This window comes from Callorhinus ursinus, unplaced genomic scaffold, assembly GCF_003265705.2.
Source record: "Callorhinus ursinus isolate GAN/ISIS: 27379988/994484 unplaced genomic scaffold, GSC_fseal_2.0 scaffold4, whole genome shotgun sequence".
NCBI classification, from domain to species: Eukaryota; Metazoa; Chordata; class Mammalia; order Carnivora; family Otariidae; genus Callorhinus; species Callorhinus ursinus.
Genome location: NW_027397066.1, coordinates 153,896,528 through 153,917,301, shown reverse-complemented (window position 1 = coordinate 153,917,301; position 20,774 = coordinate 153,896,528). Strand labels below are relative to the sequence as shown.

Below are 20,774 nucleotides of genomic sequence, written 5' to 3'. Positions count from 1 at the left end.
TCTTTGAATCCCTTTCTTTACATGAAATCAAGGCAGATCCAGCACTTCTCTCTCACTCATTGTGGGTCACCTTTTGGCCCATGCTTCAGCCAACCAACCAAACACACTGTTAGACCCTTTCTAACTCCTCAAGATGCACCATTACATAGAAAATCTCTGCTTAGGGTGCCTGGGTGGCTCAGTTGGTTAAGCGACTGCCTTCGGCTCAGGTCATGATCCTGGAGTCCCGGGATCGAGTCCCACATCGGGCTCCCTGCTCAGCAGGGAGTCTGCTTCTCCCTCTGACCCTCTTCCCTCTTGTGCTTTCTATCTCTCATTCTCTCTCTGAAATAAATAAATAAAATCTTAAAAAAAAAAAAAAAAGAAAATCTCTGCTTAGTCAGCCCCTATCAATAAATTCTGCCCGATCCAACATTATGTTTCTGCCACCATTATCCCACCCCTCTAGTATCCCTTTCCACAAATACTCCCCAATTTCTATCTGCATGAATTAGAAAACTCAAGTAGTTCTTTTGGAGTATAGCACACCACCTCATGGGTCATACTCTGTACCTCACCTTTAGGGTCCTGCTGAGAACTGAGTCTAGTTATAGGTCTAGAAGCAAAGAGGGGCGGTGGAGGTGGGTCCTCAGGAGCATCAGCATTGTCTTGCTTGGCAGTGGGGGAGGCCACCGCCCTCTCCTCAGGCAATGCAGGCTTCAGACAGGGGTTGAGAGGTCATTTTTTAAAAAAAGATTTATTTTTTTATTATTTTAGAGAAAGAGAGAGTGCAGGGGGGAGAGGCAGAGGGAGAGGGAGAATCTCAAGCAGACTCCCGCTGAGTATGCAGCCCACTGTGGGGCTCAATCCCGCAACCCTGAGATCATGACCTGAGCTAAAATCAAGAGTCAGATGCTTAACTGACTGAGCCACCCGGGTGCTCTGAGAAGTCACTTTTACTGGGGGTGGAGAAACTGTTTCCACTCTCTAAGATGACTCATCATAATTTAGGGGTCCAGTGTCCCCAGATCCATCAGGGTCTTCCCACATATCCCCATTCCAACTTTCAGGATCCCATTCCTTCCCAGTCAATGCCTTTACTTTAACAGCAGACACCCCGGGAAGCTGGGAATTCAATCGGCATTGCAGCTCAGCCAGTCACAGGGTGAGGTATGTTAGATTTTCAGCAATCCCATCCCCATATCTACAGGGGATAAGGGCAGACAGAGAAGCTTGCAGGTCATTTATGTGACACTTGAACTGGAAATTTGAATCCTAAGCTCAACCTTTTCTTTCCCGACTTTGTCCAGTAACATTAGGAGCAACCAATCCTCATTATATTCATTATTTTGACAAAAAGTATTCGAAAGTATCATACACCTGGTCACCCAGATCCTTGCCTCTCCTAAGTGGTTGATGAGGAGTCTCCAGTACTTTTCATACCTCTATTATCACGTGATAATAGACAGACTCTTAGGCTGTCTTTACTACTTAGAAATAAGGTCACTAGCATCTTTAAATCTTAGAGAGTCAATTCCAGAAACCCCAGATCAATTTAGAAAACTCATCTTTAAAATTCTGTTCCTTTAGAATGACTCTTGGTACCCAAGTCTGTATTAGTCAGGGTTCTCCAGAGAAACAGAACCAACCAACAGGATATATATATATATCCCGTGTCCATTAGGATCTCCGAAAAGAGAGATTGATTTACTATAAGGAATTGAAGGAGTTGGCTCACATGGTATAGAAGCCAGGAAAGCCGAAGATCTTCAGGGTGAGTCAGCAAGCAGGAGACCTGGGAGAGCCAATGGTTTAATTACAATCTGAGTCCAAAAGTGTGAGACCCAGGAAAGCTGGGTCTGCAACTTGTAGTTGCAGTCTGAAGGCTGGCAGGCTCAAGACCCAGGAAGAGCCAATGTTTCAGTTCAGACCCAAAGGCAAGAAAGAGCTGATGTCCCAGTTTGAAGCAGTCAGGCAGGAGGAGTTCCTTCTTAGCCTTTTTGTTCTAATAAGGCCTTCAACTGATTGAACGAGGCCCACCCGCATTGTGGATTGACTCAGTCTACTGATTCAAATATTAATCTCATCCAAAAACACCCTCACAGGCATACCTGGAATAATGTTTGACCAAATATCTGGGCACCCCATGGCCGAGTCAAGTTGACTCATGAAATTAACTATCAGACCTGAGAAAGAAGGAGGAATAAGTCAAGCATAACAGGGTCAGCATGGATGAGCAGAAGAGTTCCAGGTGGAGGGAGCGATACATACAAAGACCCTGCAGAAACCGTATGGCATACACATTACCTCCTTTCATTCCCAGGATCCTGGAAACCCAAAAAGCCTGCAGTGAAGAACTGGGTACCACATGAGGTCTAGCCAAGCTCACACAGCTATCAAGGAATGGACACAGGATTCAAATTCAAGGCAGTTCAGGTCCAAAGTTGCAAGCTGCCTCGAATGGCCTTCTCCAAAGTCACATAAAACCTTGTCCCTCTAAAAGCACCTGAGCAAATGCAATGTGCTCCTTGCCTTGGTGGGCAGGCCATTCGGCGGCGTTGCTGTCTACTCCCCATCAATTTCCCTAACCAGGGGCTGGCCTCCTCTTCCCCTGGGTTACCTCCATCCCCAGCTTACCCCTAGATTCCATATCGAATGGGGGTTCCCTGGACCACTCCTTCAGTTCACTTGAAATGCTCTATGGCTTCTGCTTATGAGAACTTCATTGTGAAATAAACACCGTATTCATCTGCTCAGGTTGCTGGTGCAAAGTACTACAGACCAGGGGGCTTAAAGAACAGAAATGTATTGTCTCACAACTCTGGAGGCCAGAAGTCTGAGACCGGGGTGTCGGCAGGATTGGTTCCTCCTGAGGGCCGTGAGACTCTGTTCCGGGCCTTGAATTGTATGTGGCCGGCTTCTCCCTGGGTCTTGTCATTTTCTCTCTGTGCGGGTCTGTCTCTGTATCCAGTTTCCCCTTTTCATAAAGACACCAGGCATACTGGATTCGGCGTTACCTAGTGGCCACATTTAAAATTGATTCTATGAGGACTCTGTCTCCAAGGAAGGTCATATTCCAAGGTACTGGGAGTTAGGACTTCAGAATACGAATTTTGAGGGGACACAACTCAATCCCAAACAAATACTATTACTTTTTCATTCTACTCTTTCACAGCAGTATTCCCAACAGTTTTTCTCTTGGAAAATAGTCCAAAAGACTCCTAATTGGGATTCTTTTATCCTAGGAATCTGGATGGCTATACCCAGATTCCCTGGACCCTTCCCGAGAAAGCGTGTGTCTTTGTGGAAAGAATGTTCAACCTGAAAATATAACCAGTCTTGGCTCTAAATAATAGAATTAGGTAGCCACTGAGACCTGGCAGTTCCAGAATTTATGGTTTACATTTGGGGGGCCAGACATCTGGGCCTGATAACCTGGGGAGCTCCAAGGAGGAAGGAGGGAGGGCCCCACGATCCCAAACAGCTCTGTTCTCTCCACAGAGCACAGACTTGGAACGAACCTCTCTGATTCTCTATTTTGCTTTAACCTAGTCTCAAACCTGTATTGCCTTTATTTTATATCAGTGAGCATTTCTACTGTCACTAGGGTTAATTTTTTATTTAATCTAAATTGGTGGTGTTGGGTGGGGGTAGGTCTTGTTTGCCTGTTGTCACATTTTTGCAGCAAACCTAGGTACTGAGTGTTTCTTGGGTAACTGAAACCTTCCCTCAGTATTTCGTCTAGCATACATATCTCTAGGATTCATTTTCCCAGTAAAGGCATTACTAGATAGTTCTTATGGTTCATTCTCTGGTAATTTTGTATTTTTGTTGCACTGAGCCCGAGAACAAGTGAAATATAAAGCTTTCCCAATGACAAAGTCCCTTCACATGCTTTGTTTCATTTTGGCCTCACAACCACCTTTGTATAGTAGACGAGGCAACACCAAGGAGTTGGTGTCTTTATTTTACAGAAAGGTGACCTGAGACTGGGGAAGGTCAAGGCATTAACTCAAGGTCACACTATGATTTTAAGTCCTGACCCTTTTCCGCGGCTCTGAGATGCACGTGTCCAGGGTCCAGCCTGAAGAGGAGACACTGAGAGCATGAGCTTGCAGGCACCAGAAACGACTTTCCACTCAGGTCCTGCCTCGGTGTAGGGGTGCGACGCAGAGAGTGAAAAAGGGAAAGATGATACTCAAAGTGTTGGAGAGGAACCTCATTCTAAGTACCACCCAACAAGAGCCATGGGAATTTATATTTGCTTTTGTGCTAATGATGGCAGAGTTGTCATCAAAGGACCTCATCTTAGCTGGTGAGCAAGGTGGGACATTTGTTTCAGCCATGCCCGACTCTTGGCTCAACCCCTGCACGTCTGTCTACATTCGTCTTGGTTGGTAAAGCGGCACGGGTAAAAGCTTTCTCATCGGAGAGAGAATTTCAGGTACCAAATGTACATCCTTTCCTACAGGCACTTGTTTCTCATTCTTTCCTGCACAGACAGGGGCCACCAGCCTCACATGTTGGAGCTGGCCATGAGGTCTCCCCCTGCCTGGAGCTGAGCTGCTCTCTAGAATACCAGGGGTGGGACAGCAGGGACCACAGCCAGTGTGGAAGGTGCCAAGTGCTGACTGAAGGGCTGGACTCTTAAATGACATGGGAGAGAAGTCTGACTTCTAATTTGCTCTGAGTCTGTAGACAGAATCACTTAATCTTCCTAAGCCTCTGTTTTTTGTTTTTGTTCTTCATCTGTAAGTGAAAGGATAAGACCAGCTGATCCTTGAGACCTCTTCTAGCTCCATTTGCTCAACAGAAAGCCTGTGATGCTTCCATAGTCTTTGTGCCTCCCATAGGATAGTTCTCTCTTCCTACTCTGTAGGATGATTTCTGTGTCTGTGATAGACAGTGTCTGGGCTAGGGCTGTTACTTGGGAACTGGAGACAGGAAACCATCATTGCTTATTAGCCAGGTGACCTTGGACAAGGCTCTTGGCTACTTTCAATTCAGTTTCCCTCATCCACAAATAAGAACATTAATACCTGCCTTACATATATCCCATGAGTATCATTGTCAACAATGGGTATGAACAGGTTTTTGTAAACTATAAAATGGTGTCCTAATTTCAGGGATGATTCCAAATCTAATTCGGTTGGTGATGGGCTCCTTGTCTCACTCACCAAAAACCCAGCAGAGTGCCTGGCCTTGGAAGGCACTCAGGAAACATTTGCTCGGTGAGTGCATAATGAAAGCATAAACGAGGCTAGAAGCTGAGGGTGGGCAAGGAAGGTGACACTTGGCTTTTTTTTTTTTTTTTAAGAGAGAGGGAGAGTGTGTGTGCTCAAGTGGGGAGGGGCAGAGGGAGAGAGAGAATCTTAAGCAGGCTCCACGCCCAGCGAAGAGCCCAACTCGGGGCTCAGTGTCACCACCCAGAGATCACGACCTGAGCTGAAATCAAGAGTCGGACATCTAACCAACTGAACCACCCCGGCGGCCCGACACTTGGCCTGTTTCCGACACACTCGTACTTACAATGCATGGTCCTGGAGGACTGTTTACTAGGGCGCTACCACCTTGTCGGTCTTGAACTCCAATTATTGTCTCCCCAGCGCTGCTGAATGAAGCTGACTGTTCTGTTCGACTCCTCTGCCCTGTGGTCCTTATAGCAAATGTACTCGCAGCCTCGTACCCTCCTGCATCTTGGCAGCCCTGAACTCCAGCCCCAGGGAAGCTGCTGGAAGCCTTGCTCAGCTTCTCAGTCTGACAGCTGCAGCCTTCTGTGTGGCTTCTCAGCCGCTCGGTCCGCACTAATCACTAATTGACAAATGCCTCGAGAAGAAACGTGGCAAGGAAAGCCAGGCTTTAAGGGGTCTCCCTTCTCCCTGTGATTTTGGCCTTTGGTCTCTCTCCCAAGCCATCAGAAGGATGTCTTGCTACTTGATCTGATCTGATGATTCGGATTGTTCTCCGTGGGAACTTTGGTCAGCTGCAGTCTCGTGTGCCACAGAATACAAGTGCATCGTCATTTTTCCTGTGTTCCTTGGGTAACAGCCACCTGTACCGACAGTCCCTGACTCAGGTCAACATTTTCAGTGAATAGAGGGAAGCCTGAAGTGCAAGGAGGGACAGACACTTACGCAGCTATCTGCTTTGTTAATACCAGAGCTGGGGCCCAAACCTGGGTCCCCCAAAGGCCAGGCCAGCGTGCCTTCCATGGCACCAGTCTTCCAAGAGGCGCCCCTTCTGTTTCTACTTCTTTCTGTCCTTGTAAGCTGGCCTGCTGCTTTGGACCATGAGAAGGACTGTGAGCCCCTCCTGCCCACATGCTACCCCACCCATGGTTGGGCCGTGTTGGGTGCTGACAGACTTGGTGCTTCTGCACACACACACACACACACACACACACACACACACACACACACCCTCTGGGTTCCCAGTGCGGACCAGGAGCAGACCACCTACTTGTCCCAGACATGCAGTCAGTTGTGGCTCTACCCTAATGGGCCGGGATGGCCTAATTACAGTCTCTGGCTTCCTGAGTAATTATGGGCCTCCCCAGAACTCCAGGGTGCTCCGTGCCTCTCCCCCAACTCTGCACCTCCGCCTCTGCCGCTCAGTTTCCTCCTTTGCCTTAAATGTCCCCCCGCTGCCCAGAGCAGGATCCAGCCCTCCCCTCCTTTGCCCTTAGCCCTACTGATACCAGGATCTGATTATGGGCTGCATCAAGGGCACCCTGTCCTGCAGAGTGCCTCGGTCAGCCTCTGTCCACATTCCTGGCTCCTAAGCTAACCACAAAACTACGGTTGTTTACTTCCTCCCAGGCTAGACCCAGGTCCCGCCGGCCCTCCCCTCTGACTGCATGATTCACGGCCGGCCCAGCAGGGACCGGTTGAGGCTCGGCTCACCTTCAGGTTCCCCTTCCCTGCTCCGTGTGGACCGTCTGTCTCCTCTGGGCAGCACCAGGCAGAAGGCCCTGGCAGGGGGAGGCAGGGAGGGGCTGGGGAAAGGGCCAGGAGCCCCAGCCACAGCGTGATGAGGACCAGAGGCAGCAGCGTCGGGGGAAGGAGCATGGGTTTCAGAGCTGCAGGCCTGGCTTTGAGTCCTGTCTCTACCCCTTCCTGTTGATGACGTTGGGCAAGCTGCCAGCCCCCGCACCCCCACTCCTCATCTTAGAACGGGACAGCAAGCTCTGTGTGCAGCGCCGACACAGGAGAGACTCGGTAGACACATGTTCGCTGCTCTCATTGTCCTTCCCTTCTCCAAGAGAAGGCAGGTCACAGAGAAGTTAGAGAGTGAGCGGGGGGGGGGGGGGGGGGCTGGGTGTCGCAGGCACAGGCACACCGACACGGGCCAGGCTCCATCTACTGGTCCCGGACGTGGACAGCGAGGGAGGCCTGGTAAGTAGCCCCAGACGTGGCCACCCCACCTGATGTCTTCAAGGGAACTGTCTAGGACAACCTTCTGTGTCCTCAGAGATGGGGTCAGTGGGGGCAGCCACGACTGGGGGTGTGGAGAAGGGAGGTGGCTCTTTTCCCTGAAGTCCTCCTTCCCCCTCAGGCTGGGGGCTGCCACCTCCTGGGGCAACGAGGTGGGCACACACCTTCTCCCCGGGCACATGGGCGCCCAGCCTTCCCCATCCAGGGAAGCCGCCAGGAGCTCCCCCAGGAAGAGGAGGCTTCGAGGGCTGGGGGGACGGGCAGAAGAGGGGGCCTTTACCCTCTGCCTTTTCTCCCTCACTACTGGTGTAGAGACCCTGAGAAGTCCTGGCAGCCAGCTGCTGTGCCCCTTGAGCAAGAGAGGAGCGGGCACCTGATGAAGACAGTGGCGAGGGAAGGATGGGGTCCTGGGGAGAGAGTGAGGGGGCTCCTGCCGGACCAGGAGGCTGCTCAGACAGGGCGCCCTCGTTGAGAGGGGACTTCTCGCGCTTTTCCTGAGATTCTGCTGAAAATGGGGAGTGTGGACCGCTCCATCCAGGGAACGAGGATGGAAGGCACAGCCGTGGTTGTAAGGAGAGAGGGTGAAGAACCAGGGAGCTGTGTTCCTGGAGCAGGCAGAGGCTGAGCCCAGGGAAGCAGGCCAGGGAGCAGGGACAGAAGCAGGAGGAGGGGTAGTGGCGCAGCTCAGGGGCCCTTCGGAACTGCCAAGTGCGACTCTCAATTTTATAGATGAGAGCCGAGCTCCAGAGTGGGCGGGAAGGCACCCAGCATCGCTCCAGGGCCCTCTGAGTCCCATCTGCCCACCCAGCCTCCAGGGGCCTCTCCACCTCTGATGGCTCTGCTGGCCCAGGTGCCGAGGCCAGAGCTGGGGTGAAGACCGACCGGTGCCATGACTTTGCCAGCTCCTAGCATGTCCTGCCAGGCTGCGGCGGGCGGGGGGCGGGGGGAGAGGTCCCCGCATGGGCCCCTCCCTGTCCCAGGTTGTTTGGGCTGCCTCGCTGAAGGCTGCAGGGCGGGGTGAGGGGCTGGGGGAGGCCCTCTGCAGACTGAAAAGCAGGTCCTGCCTTCTGGCTGCTCCCAGGCCAGGTCCCCTCCAGAGCCCTCCAGCCCCACCCCTGCCCCCGCCAGCCGGGTGACGGAATCCCCTCCTGTGCAGTTGGCCGGCCACGTGAGCTGAGTCCACACAGGGCCACATCCCCCTGTGTGGGGGGAAGTGGGCATGGGCAGGCAGGGGCAGGGAATGGCTGGAAGGTTTTTATTGGCCCTCGTGGGGCTGACTCTGTCTGGGCTCCAGTTTCCAGTTTAGATCCCAATTTAGATCTTAAAGAGGATGGTGTCACTGACACTCTGTGTTCCACAGAAACACTCTGGGAAGCAGACACGCAGGGAGCAGCAGGGGTGGGGAGCATGGGGGGTGGGGTGGGTAGTGAGGGTGGGCAGTGGGTAGCATTAGCCAGGATTCACAGCAGTTGCTTTTTCATTAGCTGGGGAGGAGGCCCTGGCATCGCAGACCTGGGTCACGGCCATTGGCAGGCCTCCCAGCTCCCAGCTCCCAGCTGCAGAATCCCTCCTCCCCAAGAGGCCCACCTGGGCTCTAGTTTCTGCTCAGGGGCCCCTGAGGATACTGCTTTGCCTCTCTGGGCGTTCGCTGCCTCCTCTGTGAAATGCAGGAACTGGACTGGCTCCTACCTTGCTCAAAAATGCTGGAAGTCTTTTGCAAGAGGAATGATGTAGCAGCAGAATTCTCAGGGAGAGCTGAGTCTGGGCATGAGAATTCATTCCCCAGGCCAGCCCTGGGGCCCACTGCTCCCACCAACCCTACCCAGCATCCTTTGCAGAGACCACTGAAGAAAGCCAGGTCTTTGCTGGGCCTTTGCTGCATGATCCTCATGAAGCCAGAGGGTCCTCTTTCCTCCACGCTCTGGGCATTGAGAAATGCCTTGGACAGAGTGATGGCCACACTCTGCTTTGTGTCCTCAGGGTTGGTACAACTCTGGGAGGTGCTGACTCTCAGATCCACATAGTCAGAAGGATATTACGGTCAACTGACCCCTGGCTTGGGAGCTAACCTGGGCCCTTTAAGGACAGACCACATCTTTATCTGGGCATCTCCCCCAGGTGCTAGGCCAGAGCCGGGTGGGAGCAGGGGGCCACAGCTGTGGGGGAGTTCTCTGCCACATGCCAGGCGCCATGCCCAGGGTGGGGGATGTGAGCCATGACCCTCACTCTTTTCCTGGGGTTCCATAGTCTAGCAGGGTCTACCAGATAGGCAAACCCTTGGGTTTGCTTTCGCTATACTGTGACTTTTTCTACGCATCACCTGCACGATTCAGCAAGTAGTAGCCTCAGGAGCTCCGAGAATAGGCTGGGGTAGTCAGGGTGGGCCTCCTGGAAGAGCTGTCCTTTCTCTGGGCTGTTGTGCCCATGCACTTATTCCTGGGAAGGGTCTGTCTCTCGTGCCTCACTTTTTTGGTTTTCTGCCCCATGTCACCTGACTCCATCTCTGTCTAGTCCCCTGAGAGTCATGCGCAGAGCCCAAGGTGTGAGGTCCGTGGGGAAGGGGGGTTATCAAAGACCACGAGAAGGTATAGAAGGCCAGGCCGGCCTCCAGACCTGGACAGTCTTGGCCATTTCCCAGAGCTGCCCAGCTCTCTCAGTTCCCAAACTGAGCCCTAAAATCGGAACAATGAATTCTCACTGTGCACCAGGCCTCAAGCACGTTTACACGCCTTGTCTCCGAATCCCGGCTAGCCTGTAGGTGAGGCTTCTCGCCCCCACTGCACAGGTGGTCTGGCTGACCTAGAGAAGTCACGGGATCGGCCCGCGCTCTGTCAGTTGGCAGACCTGGCCCTGGTGTCTGGCTAACCCTCGGGCTCGTCCCTGTGGCCTGGGCACCACACCTGCTTCATGGGAAAGCCTCAGGGGACCTGCCCCTCGTGCACTGACTTCTCCCCCCTTTTCTCTGGCCCTAGGTGCTCCCGGCCCTCCAGGACCAAGAGGACCCAAAGGAGACATGGGCACGAAGGGACCCATTGGCAGCAGAGGACCAAAAGGAGACCCTGGTAGCTTCGGCCCCCCGGGACCCCAGGGGCCTCAGGGGCAGCCTGGAGACCCAGGACCTGTGGGAGAAAGGGGGCCAGTTGGCCTTCGAGGTTTCCCAGGCCTCAAAGGCGCAAAGGGAAGCTTTGGAAGTGGAGGCTCAAGAGGACAGCCAGGCCCCAAGGGGGACGTGGGGCCCCCAGGGCCAGAGGGGCCCCCAGGGTCTCCGGGACCCTCAGGGCCTCAGGGAAAACCAGGGATTGCTGGGAAGACAGGGTCCCCGGGCCAGCGGGGGCCCATGGGGCTTAAGGGTGAGCCAGGGATCCAGGGGCCCCCTGGACCCCCAGGGCCCCCAGGCCCACCAGGAAGCCAGAGCCGCTACTAAGGGCCCCAGTCCCAGACATTGCTACACAGGATGGCTGGAAGGGCCTCAGGGCAGAGCGAGCCCCCCAGAAAGCCACACCTACAGACAGCTGTGGTCCTATGATCCCAAAGGGGCCTCCCCCTGGCCTGTCCCTGCACCTCCGGGCTCCACAGTACTGACTGTACCATAGACAGCAGCCCCTCAACCACGCGCGCGCGCGCACGCGGACACGCACACACGTTTCTCTGCTGGCCGGGGGGTGGGTGGGGGGGTGGGCAACCGGGCTTCCCTGGCTGGGCAGGAGGAGAGGGCAGGGGGAGATGGCCCCTCTCCTGTGACGGAGCCTGCCAAGGAGGTGGCTACCTTGGGGGGAAGGTCTTGAATCTATTTCTGAGTTCTTGACCAACTCAGCTTTCCAGCGTCTTCAGAACCAACCTGGCCAGCAGTTCCCTGTGGCTCCCAGCGCTTGAAAAGACCCAGGAAAACCTTTGCAGGGGATGTGGTTCAAACTCTAGGGACAAGGGGGATTTGGCGACCAAAAACATTCTCCTCCTAACTGTGGGAACGGAGTCCCGGCAGCTGCCCCTGCCTCACCTGGGCCAGAGGGACTCCACCTGCGCCGCCGTCCCCGGGCTCTGCGCACCATGCTCCCATGAGTTCAGCATTTTTTCATGTCTCCAGAAAATTCCTCACGTCATCCTTGCCTCCTTCTCCCAGGAGCATCCCAGAAGAAATCCAAGGAGGAGTCTCATCTGCATGGGAAGGCTATCTAGGCCCTGGAACATTCTCCCAGAGTGGTGCCCGGCAGCTGGGACACTGGAGGAAGGTGGGGTGGGGGGACAGAAGCACGTGTGAAGAGGCCGGGGTCAGCGGGCCGTCTGTGGAGTTGGCTCCCTTGCTCTGCACCAGGCCAGCCTGCCCCACTCCTGGGACGGGACCCCTCTGTGGCGGCTGATGGAGGCCAAGCCGGGTAACAACAGCTCTCCCCTCCTGCACCCAGCTCTCCTGCCCACAGGTGCCCGCTGACCTCACCCTACCATGACTCAGAATGGCCCGAGGCCTCTCTGCATGGGCAGCAAGACTGGACGTGAAGACAGAAGGGCCTGAACGTGTACAAGAGGCTCACTTTGACATCACCCCTCACCACCTCCAGCTTCCTGCGCACACGGGCACAAAGGAGCCCTGGGAAGCTCCCCTGGCAAGGTGAAGGCAGCCCACAGGCTAAACTGGTTGTAGAGCTGCCCTCCTTTGTGTACAACAGACTCCGACCACTCCTGGGCCGGGGCATGGAGCTGTCTCCTCCCCGGCCCGACTCAGACACCAGCCCCTTTCCGCCTTCCGAAAGCCTTCATGCCACCTCCCCTCTCGTAATAGGTGTGCAACTGGTTTGCACTCCCGCCCACCCCCACTGCCGTGTAATCCTGTCTACATATGATATCATGTGACGTAGTATTACTGACTCAGTAAAGAGCTCTTTCCAGGAGGGAGGTGTCTTCTGGTCCTTTCGGCCCAACCAGGGTCATAATGCCTCACCGGTCCTTGAAGGGAAACCAGTGGACAAGGGGTCTCCTAGATACTCACTGTGGAGTTTGGGTCTCACCCCCTTACCCTCCATCTAGAAACACTGAGCTCTGCCAGGAATTCACGGTGGTCCTGTTGGGGCCAGGCACCAAGAGCAATGTGGGGGAATTCCCCACAACGAGCAGGAGCCCAGTGAGAAACAAGGTGAGCTTTTTTATTCTTGCAGCAGGCTAAAATGGGTCCTGGACATCTGAGTGATACCTTCCCGAGGCTTCCCTCTGCTGCTTCTAAGACTGGCAGATAAAAGAGAAAAGGAGGAAGAGACCAGGCTAGACCTTCCCCCCGAAGGCCTGGCTCTCCAGGATCCACAGCTGGGTCCCCTGTGAATCAGCCAGGCTGATGGACCAGGCTAACATCTCAGTCCATTTGGGCCGCTATCACAGAACACCACAGCCTGACTTATAAACAGCAGACATTTCTTTCTCGAGGTTCTGGACGCCAAAAGTCCACGCTCAAGGTGCTGGCAGATTTTAGGGTCTGGTGAGGCCCTGCTTCCTGGCTCACAGCTGGCCATATTCTCACCCTGCCCTCACATGGCAGGAAGGGGGAGGAAGCTCTCTGGGGCCCCTTTTATAAAGGCCCTAATCCCATTTGTGAGGGCTCCACCCTCAAGACCTAAACACCTTCCAAAAGTTCCACGTCCTAATACCATCCCACGGGGGGTTAGGGTTTCAACATATAAATTTGGGGGAGACACAAATATTCAGTATGGTAAGATAGTGTATTCATTTGCTGGTAAAACATGGCCTAGGCGAAGTCCTAGGCCCTGTTTTGCTTTTGTATTTTGTACTTTTGTATTTTTGTATTTTCACCAGAGAAACAAAACCAATAGACTAAACAGTAGTCCCCCGTTATCTGTGAAGGATATGTTCCAAGACCCCCAGTGGATGCCTGAAACCACACATAGTACTAGACCCTATATATATATTATACTTTTTTCCCCAAATATACATACCTATGATAAAGTTTAATTTATAAATTAGGCACAGTTAAGAGGTTAACAACAACAATAATAAATAGAACAATTATAACAATACCCTGTAATAAAAGTTCTGTGAATGTGGTCTCTTTTTCTCTCTCTCAAAATATCGTATTGTACTGTACTCACCCTTCTTGTAGGGATGTGAGATGATAAAATGCCCATGTGATAGGATGAAGTGAGGTGACGGATGTAGGCATTAGGACCTACATGTTGGGCTACTGTTGACCTTCTGCCCGTGGGTCAGAAGGAGGATCATCAGCTTCCGGACTGTGGTTGACAGTGGTAACTATAAACTTGGAAAGCAAAACTGCGGATAAGGGCAGACTACTGTATACATATGTGTGTGTGTGTGTGTGTGTGTATATCGGGGTCGGGAGGCGGGCGGACAGAGGGAGATACAGAGACTGAGAAGTCCCATGATCTTGTGTGGGCAGGCTGTCGATCCGGGAGCACCGATGGTGTAGTTCTAGTCTGAGTCCAAAGACCAGGGAACCAGGAGGGTCCGTAGTGTAAATTCCAGTCCAAGGCAGGAGAAGACCCATGTCCTAGCTCACACAGCCAGGCGGAGATAGAATTCTCCCTTTCTTCACCTTTTTGTTTTACTCTCTCGCCCTCTGCAGATGGGATGGTTGATACCTACCCGCTTTAGCGAAGCTGATCTTCTTTACTCAATCTGCCCATTCAGTTGCGAATCTCTTCTGGAAACATCCTCACAGACACACCTAGAAATAATGTTTAGCACAGAGGCCTTGTGCCGTGGGGGTCGCCTCTAGGAGGGGAGGGTGGCACAGAGTGAACGATAGGTCTCCACCTCAAGCCGCACATGAGGCAGGCCAAGGGTGGGAGAAGAAGGGGGCCCTGGGGACAAGAGTTACAGGTGAGGCTGAGGGGGCCGGGGAAGGCGTCACCCAGGTTGTAGCGGAGTCTGTGGGCCTTGAAGGAGGCAGTGGGGACCATCCAGTGGGGTCATTTTACAGCCCGGGTCCCCAAGAACACCTCCAGGAAATTCCAGACAATCACTGTCCAGGGTGGGGTTGACGGCATGGCTGGCGGGGGCCATGCTCCCCAGCATGAGCCAGGGGTCCCGGGAGCTGGGGGAGCCCCAGCCCGAGGGCAAGCCAATGTCCTGGAGTCAAAGTCTGGGAAAGGTAGATCTGCGATCCATTCCAAGGGATGAGCTGGGATCCACAGAATGAGAGACAAGGCTCCAAGGATCAAAAACCGAGCGATTCGAGAGCATAGACGCAAACAGGTAAGAAAAACTCATGTGTCCTGGACAACTGTCCCCAGCCTCCCTGGCCGTGTGGTTTGGAGGGGGGTACACAGAGAGGGGGTCACGTGGTAAAATTAGAGACACGAGAGCAAGACTGACGCTGAGCAAAGCTGGCCATGAACTCTGTGGTTGGCAATAAAGGAAGAAGAGAATCATAACGACATTAATAATAACACACACCAGTGGAGGATTTACTATGCAACAGAAGACCATTCTAAAGACTTTACAGGGCGCCTGGGTGGCTCAGTTGGTTAAGCGACTGCCTTCGGCTCAGGTCATGATCCTGGAGTCCCGGGATCGAGTCCCACATCGGGCTCCCTGCTCGGCGGGGACTCTGCTTCTCCCTCTGACCCTCTTCCCTCTCGTGCTCTCTATCTCTCATTCTCTCTCTCTCAAATAAATTAAAAAAAAAATCTTTAAAGACTTTACACATCTAATCCTCACTACAATTTATAGTGTAGCTCTTCTGTCTATATGTACTATTATTATTCCCACTTTACACATGGGAAAACTGAGGTTTGGAGAGATTAACTTCCCAAAGTCACACAGATAATGAGTTTTTAGATGTACCTCTATTGAAACTCAGCCTTAGGCGAGTTACCCTCTCCGAGCTTCTGTCCCCTTCCTGTAAAATGGCTGTTATAATTGTACCTACCTCTTGAAGTCATTGAGGGGATTAAGTAAGAGGATACCGTGAAACAACAACAACAACAACAACATCCAGCTGACTAAATCGGAAGATCTAATGGGCTTCCTTAAATGATTCATGAATCAGGCAGCACCCCGTCTGGCAAATAGAGGGGCACTTGGAGGAATTGTACAAAATGGAGAGTTTTTATGGGGGGGCAAAAAATTATAAGCAAAAGAAAAGAAAGGGTCATTGCAGGCACAATCACCTTCCCATGGTGGGAATAGCAGGGGGTTTTATGATGCAGATTACCTCATCTTCCTTTGGGGAAGGGAGAAGACCCATGTCCACAGATGATCTCATTGGCGCTTATCAGAAAATTCCTGATTGACAGGTTGAGACCTACATTTGCAGGGGAGAGTGAAACTGCAGTTAGGTTAGGTATGAAGCCCAGGTTTGATGACCTGGCCTGGCCCAAGTACTGCCATTTGGGGCCCGTGATTTTCTTTTTAACAATGCACTTGGCCAGTTGCCTGGTACATTAGTCAGCTCAGGCTGCCATAACAAAGTACCACAGGCTGGGTGGCTCAACCAATACAAATGTATTTTCTCAGGGTTCTGGAGGCTAGGAAGTCCAAGGGCAAGATGCCAGATCTTCCTGGCTTGCTGTGTCATCTGGTTCCAGGGTCGGGGGTGGGGAGAGAAGTGTCTGGGAGGAGAGAAAAGGAGTGAGAGAGAGCACGCTTTTCCTTTTCTTATAAGGCCACGGTCCTAACAGATTAGGACCCCACTCTTATGATCTCATTTAACCCCAGTTACCTCCTAGTATCCTATCTCCAGATACAGTCACATGGGGGGTTAGGACTTCAGCATGTAGATTTTGTGTAGACACAATCCAGTCCGTAGAATACGTGGCGGTGGTGATTATGCTACTAGCAGCCATTGTCACGAGGGTCATTATACAGATCCAGAGCTTCCCGAATGGCCGTGGCACCCACCACTGTCCTCTGCAGATGACCAGCCAGAACTCCAGCCCCTGCAACTCCCACTCCCACATTCTCTGCATTCTTAGATCCAAGAGTGAGCTGGTGCATCACCAGGCTCAGCCTCTCTACTTGCCAAGACAGAAAGCAAAGACTGCTAGAGGTGAAGAGTTTGTCACCACCTAGGACTAGAACTCAGGCCTCTCGGGTCCTGGTCCCCGCAACTTCTCACATCTCTGGTTGTGCTACAACTCTACTTCTTGGGCCCCTTTGCTGTTGGTCACAACCATTGAGCACCTCCTGATGCACATTCCCCAGAAAGTACCTCCTAGTCCCTTTCTCTCATCAAATGGCCCCTACTACTAATGTGACCCTTCATAGTATCCAGACCATTTTAGGTGCTGCTGGGAAGCCCAAGAGCTGGGCCCAGGTGTCGGTGGAGTGGGGTGGCGGGGGGGAGCTGGAACCATCAAGCGTGTAGCAAACACTCTGAACCGGTACACTGTTCTGTGCAAACACTGTGGGAGATGGATCCGCCCACTTCATAGTGGGATGATTGGGTGGACTCCATGGTGGAGTTCCTTCACGGACATGGAACTGGAGCAGGTCATGCTTCTGCCCCGCTGGGCCCTCCATTCATGGTGAGACTGCAGGCTGACAAAGCCCCTCTCTGACTTTTGGTTTCTCTGCTAGGAAACAGTGGTCCAGTCTTGACATTCCTTCAGGGAGTCACCTGGAATGTGCCGGATTCCTCTATCCTGCAATTCTAACCAAGTGTTCTTCCTCCTGCCCTGCTTAGTTGCCTTCCTGGAACTTGCCAGGGCTAAGGCATTAAAGTCTGAACCCAGACGGAGAGGTGACAGCCTGCGAGATCTCAGTCACTGGATTAGAATCATGGCCTTTGCCGTCAGGTTGTTTTAATCCCCACCAGATTTGCAAAGCCTTGAAGGAACTTCTGGGCTTCCTTCTAAGGAGAGCAAAGGGGCTTTCTGGAGGCCACAGGACTGGGCTATGTCTAAATCCTCCCAGGCCTGCCCACCATTCCTCAGCAAGGGCTGCCTCATGGCCTCTCCAGCTGGGGTAGGACATGGCCCTGAGCAGAGCCTCCAGAACTTCCCCTGGCTCCTCTTCCCTGGCCAGGGCTGAGCTGGCTATGTGTGCTTGCCAGCCTTGGACACACCTGTCAAAACAGAGCCGCAGGAGAGGCGAGCAGGGAACTGACAAACACGGTCTGACCACGCAGTGCTTTCCAGCAGGGCTGGGCTGGGCTGGGCTGGGCTGGGGAGGGACTAGCGGGACACACAGGCAGGCTGCTCAGCGTGCAGCCTCCCAGGGGATGGCTTGACCTGCAGAAGCACAGGTTGTTTGTTTTCCTTGCCATTACCTGTCCAGTCCCTCTGTTTTCTTTTGAAGACTTCCAAAGCGCAAGGCTCTGTGTTTGATGTGGTAGGAGATGCACAAAGATCAGGGCAGTGCTCTTAGCAGGGACAACCACCCAGGAGGCCATCGAAATGCAGACTGCCAGCCTCCACCACTGCTCCAGAAGCAAAGATGCGGTGGCATCAAAGGAGGAGTGATGGGGAGCAATCCCCAGGGAATTCTGATGCCCCCAAATAAAATTTGAGAACCACATGTGTTAAGAGATATAGAAAGTGAACTATGTTTTTTTTTTTTTAATTTACGTATAGCATCTCATCCAAGTCTCACAAAGGAGAAGTATTTGATTATATGTATCAGAAAACAAGGCACAGAAAAGTCAAACGATTCACTTAAGGCACGTAGACGTTCTGTGGCTTTGAACCCAGCATTTACGGAAGCCAGCTATAGTAAGATACTTCTTCCAGAATGATCGGACTGGGAATTTGGCTGGGCCTGTGCTTTGCAGCTGAGAAAGCTGAGATCCACAGAAACAAACTCGTTTGAGGACCCAGAGCAAGCTATTGGCAAAGCTGTGATAAGGCCCCAGATTTCAGGGCTGCCAGGCCTCTCTGTCCCAGCTGCCTTGTCACCAAACACATCTGGGGATTAGGAAGAGCAGTGCAGGCGTTAGAGACAGGAGCGGACTTTCCGCTGTGAAAGCTGGAGGCTTTGCAAAGGAAGCCAGGTGCCCACCCTCAGCCAGGCCGCCAACCTCCCTACGGCCTTCTCCCTGAGCCCAAGGTCTCCAAAATGGGCACCCAACTAAATCCCCGGGGGTGAGGAACAAACTATTAAATATTAAAATGTCTACTAATTATGTTTCATCTATTCTAAGTCACAGTTTGTTTCCATGAAATCAGATCTGACATGAAGTCAGCCAGGAAGTTTGGAATGACCAAGAATATGATCTGAAAATGAATTTATATTCATTATCTTTAATAACAAACAATTCCCTAAGTGCGATTATGCCTTAAGACATTAGCCAGTAATAAAACCTAAAGAATAATTTACAAATAGATATATTTACATATATTAGGAAATTTTTAAAAATTCAAAATTTTTTTCACTAAAGATGGTGTGATAAAAATATTTGAAACCAACTGTCCTGTCAGCTCTGTTGCTTCTGACATTCTCCCTTGTGATAAAGCAGAGCTCTTGACTTAGAAAGAAAGAATCTCCGTGTGATGATTTTGGATTTGTAGTCTGATGGTTCCTTCTTCTTCCGAACTTCAAGAACTTCTAAATGCCCTAGACAAGCCGGATTCCTAAGGTTACAACTTGAAATTTGCTTGCTCCCCATCATCCATCATTGTCCTTATTTTAGCTTCATAGAACTCCCTTCTTCCACACATGGAAACATTTAAAAAATGTAATAGGTAGTATGGAGATCCCACTGAAGTTGTTCACTCATTCAACAAATAGTTCTTGAGCTGCAAGTAGCTGTCACATACTGTATTTGGTAAATAAAATTAAAAAAAAAAAAAAAAGAGGTGGGCTCCAGATTCATTTTAGCTTCCTGCCCAGGAACACTTTTCAAAGCACCTCACAGAGAGGTGGGGCCCAAAGAGAGAGTAGTGGTCTCACCAGCTGGAAGTAGTAGAGGTCAGAATTTGGGGCTGCCAAGGCAGTTGGAATTGGGTACGAGACAGGGTACTGGGCAGGAAGAAGCTGTGCACAGAGTTCCCTTGAATGTGTAGGGCAAAAATCACAGGGTTTGTGAGCTGATTGTGAACTGATTTTAGACACACAGTAACAAAGCCTTTCTCAATGATTGATGGAATAAGTAAACAGGAAAGCAATAGGATATAGAAAATTTGAACAATACTATCAACTAATTTGAGCTAATGATAAGACAAGAACACTGCACCCAACAACAGTGAATATTTGTTCTTTTCAAAGGCAGATAAATCATTTACCAAGACAGAGCATACTCTAGGCCATAAAACAAGTATCAACAAACTCAAAAGAATTGAAACCACTCAGAGTATATCCTCTGATCACATGGGATTAAATTAGAAATGAACACAGAAAGATAGCTAAGTCTCCAAATAAATGGAAACTGAACACCACACTTTTAACTGCCCAGGAGTCAAAGAAAAATATTGCGAGAGAAATTAGAAAATATTTTGAACTTCATAAAAATGAAAACATAACATAACAGAATTCATGTGACATAACTAAAGCAGTGCTTGGAGGGAAATCTGTAACATTAAATACTTATATAAGAAAAGAAGAAAGCTCTCGGAGTGCCTAGGTGGCTCAGTCGGTTAAGTGTTCAACTCTTGATCTCAGCTTAGGTCTTGATCTCAGGGTCATGAGTTCAAGCCCTGTGTTGGGCTCCACGCTGAGCATGGAGCCTACTTAAAAAAAAAAAAAAAAAAGGAAGAAAGAAAGAAAGAAAGAAAAGAAAAGAAGAAAGTTCTCAATTCAATGACCTAAACTTTGACCTTAAGAAACTAGGAAAAGAAAAGAAAATTAAGTAAACAGAAGAAAAGAGATAATAAAGATAAAAAATGAAAGAAAAAAATACAGAGAAAAGTTCATAAAACAAAAAAACTGGTTCTTTGAGAAGATCAAGAAATGGATAAGCCTCTAATCATACGGATCAGAAATAAGACACAAATTACTAACATCAGCAACAGTAGTGGGGCCATCACTACAGATCATAAAGACATTACAATAATAATGACATATTATGAAAAATTTTAAGCCAATTTAAGCCAATAATGTCAAAACTTAGATGAAATAAACAAATGTCTTGAAAAACATAAACTACTACAGCTCATTCAAGAAGAAATCAATAATAATAAATGTGAATAACTCTGTTACTATTAACTAAATACAATTTTAGTTAAAAAAAACCTTCCCACAAAGAAAACTCAAGACTCAGCTGGGCTCACCGATGAATTCTGCCAAACATTTAAAGAAAAAAATAAACTCATAAACTCTTTAAGAAAACAGAAGAGGAGGAAACACTTGCTAACTCATTCTATGACTCCAGTATTACCTTGATAACAAAACCTAATACATATTACAGGAAAAGAAAACCATTATACAAAAAGAAAACTGCAGATCAATATCCTTAGAATATAG

The 20,774-nt window shown here is 50.8% G+C and overlaps 1 protein-coding gene across 8 annotated transcripts in view; it reads left to right on the top strand.

Annotated features, from left to right (window-relative positions):
- The window catches only part of SCARA3 (scavenger receptor class A member 3), a 53,761-nt gene extending 37,070 nt beyond the window's left edge, over positions 1-16,691 (top strand). For 5 of the 8 annotated variants that reach the window (XM_073892558.1, XM_073892559.1, XM_073892557.1 and 2 more), the window contains one exon: positions 10,385-13,445. In XM_073892558.1, coding sequence (XP_073748659.1) covers positions 10,385-10,836 — 452 coding nt within the window. In that variant the 3' untranslated portion in view covers positions 10,837-13,445. Of the gene's footprint in view, positions 1-10,384; positions 13,446-13,998 lie in introns of those variants that run through there. The other 3 variants (XR_012378101.1, XM_073892561.1, XM_073892560.1) reach the window with 3 other exon arrangements.
- Positions 16,692-20,774: the final 4,083 nt, after the last annotated feature.